The following is a 4,527-nucleotide window of genomic DNA, read 5'->3' on the forward strand; positions in this document are numbered from 1 at the left end:
ACGCTCCATTAATCAATGATAATTTTCAATACACCCATTGCCATTCTTTATATATCCCTATTTGTGTGTCGGTTAACCACATGTGCTCCTCTAACGACTCATAAAATGCAATGTGTAATTTCATGCGTTAGCATACAAGTTCACAGTTTTCCTATAATAACTAAGATTAGGAATTTTATAAAAATATGTTTAGTTACTTTAGAATTCATTATACTTCTTAATAAGGATTAGGTTGTCCTATAAAACTCGTTCGACTAACGACCGTCCACCATACAAGGTGTCGACAGTCATTTTATAGGTTGTTTCCTTAAACTCCCCTTATATTACGGTTTTGTAAAAGAGGCGTACTAGCGGTTCAACTGACTTGTATTATACATATAGTAATATTAGACTTTTAATGTTGCATATAGTATAAGGGTGTGTATTTTAAAACTTTTCAACAATAACTAAGTTATATTTTAAATTTCAAAAATTAAGATTTTTTTTTTAAAATTCAAAGTTAAACTAGTCGTGAATTCAAGATAAGGATATCAAATTACTTAGAAAAATATTCAGTTTTATACAATTAAAACATTATTAAAGGTAATTATCCCAATCAATTCATGAAATAAAAATAAAACTGAATTTTATGGATCTGATAGCCCATCACATCGTGGTAAACAATTACCATGTCGTGGTAGAGCAAAATCGTAGGTCACCATGTTGTGGTGAAAGTGACCACGTCATGGTGGCGGAAAAGAAAGACAATTCTTTTTTCTTCTCCTTGTTCAAGTTCAATGATTGTATCAATTCAATAGAAAACTAAACCTACGCTCTGATACCACTGACGGGTATTATGCAAAACATATAATTCATATGTGTCCTTGCAACCCTAGTATTTGATCTATGTTTTCTCTAATTGAACATACAACTTTGAAAAACAAAATAGAAACCCTAGAACACTAGTATATTTTCAAAAAATACAAATAGGGTTAGAAAAATCAAACCTCGATTGTTGTTGGTAATAACAATGTAAATCTTTGTGTTGTTGAAGCCTTGAGAGCAAGCGTTACAAATGTCAAGCCTCTAGTGGTTCACACCCAACACTAGCAACGAAAGATGATTGAGGAAGAGGAAAGATGCTCTAAAATTCGGCTAGCCCTTCAAAGGAACATCTAGCCGAAATTTCTACGGTTGACGCTCTATTTATAGTGCAATCAGGAAACCTTAGATATGCTCAAATCAAAGATTATCTTAAATCGGGTAATTACCCACTTTCCTGATTATCTACCAGGGATTATTCTAGATTGCCTCTTGCTCAACTATTGAACAATTACACTTCAACCCCTACACTTTAAATTAATCTTTTTAATCCCAAATTTAATTCCAATTAATTTTTGATTAAATATTAAATAAATATTACTATTCTAATTAATATATTATTTTCATAATATGTTAACAAATTATATATTTCAATTTATTAAACAAATAATAAATCAACATCTTTCTCCAAAAATCATTTTCTCTAGTTTTTAGTCTTGAGGGCAACCCAAAAGAATTGTGTTACTATCAGTTCAAATATATATCAGTTATAGTTATGAGTTTAGACACCTAACCTAACAATTTATTCTTACAATATTTGGTCTTGAGTTATAAAGCTCCAAATAGAGGTTCACAAATGCCCAATCCTTCAATCCAAATCCGATCCAACCAAAATTTGATTCGGATCCGATCGAAGTCCGATTTGATCTGATTTTTGGTAGGTCTTACTGGATTTATGGTAGGATTTGGACCCACTTTTTAATAAATTCGGTTTGCGATCCAGTATCAAATCTGATTTTGCCCATAGGATTAGGATTTGGTCTGAATCCGGTTGACGATCCAAAACAATTCGATATGGATAAAAGTCGTTTTTAACCAAATTCGGTTTTCGAATCAGACCATATCCATACAGTGATCAGGTTTTGGTGTGCACCTCTAGCTCTAAACGTGGATACTTAAAGTTGTTAAAATTTCCATAAGCTTTTTCATCACTTTTGTCCAACTCTGTACACTTATATTATCTTCAATAAAGTTTGAATTGAGGTGGTTCTTTTTATTTCATTTTCTTATTATGTCCAACACAAAGTACTCTTTTGCCCTTACTCATTTTCTTGTTTTTAAGACATGGTTTTGTAGCCTTAAAGTTGGCTACTTTATCATTTATGTGAAATTTACAACTTTCATTTTCCTTTCACTTTTGCCCTTGTGTATTATCCACTTATTTTATAAACACTTTAACTTATTATATATCATATATGGGGAATTTTTATCATTGGTTCTCGTATCAATAATATAAAATGAACATTATACCCTTTTGATATTTGCCTTTTTTTAAGCGTAGGGGTGGGTGGGGTTTGGTAGGTGTCCATCTTTTTTATTTTTTTAATTAATAAAATATTAAATAAATCTTACAAAATATATAATAATCAAATTAAAATGATGTAATGATCTATTTAAGTTTAACAGAACCTTATCCGGAAAAAAATATCTTGCATGTTTTGGACTCGCAGTATAAATTGGAATCTTTTTGAATTTTATCCGCAAACCTAGAGACCAAATTTGCAGATTATGTAAAAATAAAATATAAACACATGATTTTATATATAATTGGGTAGAATACAAGAAAATGGCAACACACAAGAATGAAATACATCAGCATTAAATCCTTCAAAGTTGTCAATTGATCAAGATGTGCCCCCAGTAAAGAACGAATTAATGGATTGTGGATCAATTCTACTATATTTAAATGAATGTCATTATGTAGATGCCTTAAGTGTTTGGAAATCCGTTGGAACTAGTAACAACTCGGTCTTTCTTTGGACAGTGGCTCCAAAGCTCTCAGTCATGTCCAAATCTTCAAATGCTTTGCCATCGGGGAGCTTCCAATTGAAGTAGTAAAGTATATGAGCCAAAGGAAGTTCCACGTTGGCTAGACCAAGGGCAGCTCCAGGACACATTCTCCTTCCTGCACCAAACGGGAGATACTCATACTCTGAACCCATTACAGTGATGGAGCTCTTTTCGAATCTCTCTGGCATGAAAGTTTCAGCATCTTTCCAGTATTCAGGATCCCTGTTTATAGCAAACACATTGACAATAAGTTTTGTCTTGCTTGGTATGTCGTATCCCCCCAACACACATGGTTCCCTACACTCTCTAGGCATAACCAACGGTAGTGGTGGGTGCAACCTCAATGTTTCTTTGATCACTAGCTTTAGGTAGTTTAGTTCTTGTATATCTTCCTCTTGGATCCTTTCCTTTCCATTTAGTGCTTGCCTTAGTTCTGCTTGAACTTTCTCCATCGCTCTTGGACACCTTATCAATTCAGAGATTGCCCATTCAATTGTGGCTGATGATGTATCTGTTCCAGCTCCAAACATATCCTGCATCATTTAATCACATCTGTCAGTTTAAAGACATCTAACCAAAGAGTACAATGAAAATAATAAAGATTACTACGCATCTGGAGATATGCTACAAGTACATACCAGAATGACTGCTTTGACATTGTCAGCTGTCAATGGAAACTCAGCGCTTTCTTTCAGTCTTAACAGAACATCAAGTAGAGTCTCCTGTGATGAGCTTGTACGATTTCCAGGGTGCTCGGAGATGATATTGTTGATCAAACTGTCAAGCTTATTGTGTATGTTGGTTAACTTAGCTCTCTTCCCTGAAAGGTGGTGAAGTAACTTTTTGGAAGGAAAGATATCCGCCACATCAAAACCTCCAGTCAACCTTAGTATTTCTTTTACTAATTCGGTAAATTTCATTTGGTCTTTTATTCCTTTACCAAACGCTGCCCTACTAAGTATGGTAGCAATCATCTTGAAAATGTTTTCTGAAAGATTGATTGGTGATCCCTGCCCAGTGGATCGTATATGCTTAACCAGATTCCAACACTCCTCCTCACGAAGGGATTGAAAGGACTTCACTTTCTTGTTACTCAAAAGCTCCAAGGTGCAAAGCTTTCGCAACTGCCTCCAGTATTCACCATAGGGAGCAAGGACAATATCGGTATTGTGGTATGCAACAATCTCACCGGTTAAAGTCTCCGGTCTGTTTGCAAAAGTAATATCATACGTTGTCAGAACCTCTTTTGCCCAACGTGGGGATGAGACCACGATAGTGGACACTTCTCCTAGTTGTAGATGCATGAGAGATCCATGTTTCCTTGCTAACTCCATGACACCACGATGTGGCATCGTACCTATCATGACGGTTTTATTAGCCAGGGAAAAAGTTCTACGCAAAAAGTAATGAAATCAAGAGAGTTCATAAAGACATTCAAACAAGATAACATATAACATACCTATCAGATGATGCATGTGTCCGATTATTGGTAGTCTCCATGGCTCTGGAAGCAGGTTTTTCTTTGACTTGGGGCTTGTTACTAACTTGAAAAGGATGAAGATGATGACGGCTACGCCAAGGGTAGTGGTGACAGAAATCTCCATTGTTGGAAATTAATGAAGAAAAGTTGATGAGTTTTGAAATTATTTTGAGTCT

At 34.7% G+C, this 4,527-nt stretch overlaps 1 protein-coding gene across 1 annotated transcript; it reads right to left on the reverse strand.

Annotated features, from left to right (window-relative positions):
* Positions 1-2,587: 2,587 nt before the first annotated feature.
* Positions 2,588-4,527, reverse strand: LOC145036672 (cytochrome P450 71AV8). The gene is made up of 3 exons (XM_078985139.1): positions 4,331-4,527; positions 3,510-4,228; positions 2,588-3,404 (listed from the first exon to the last, which is right to left on the reverse strand). The coding sequence occupies exons 1-3, from the start codon at positions 4,473-4,475 to the stop codon at positions 2,778-2,780; spliced, it is 1,491 nt and encodes a 496-aa protein (XP_078841265.1). The 5' UTR covers positions 4,476-4,527; the 3' UTR covers positions 2,588-2,777.

Source organism: Lactuca saligna, chromosome 3 (genome assembly GCF_052625555.1).
Source record: "Lactuca saligna cultivar CGN05327 chromosome 3, ASM5262555v1, whole genome shotgun sequence".
NCBI classification, from domain to species: domain Eukaryota; kingdom Viridiplantae; phylum Streptophyta; class Magnoliopsida; order Asterales; family Asteraceae; genus Lactuca; species Lactuca saligna.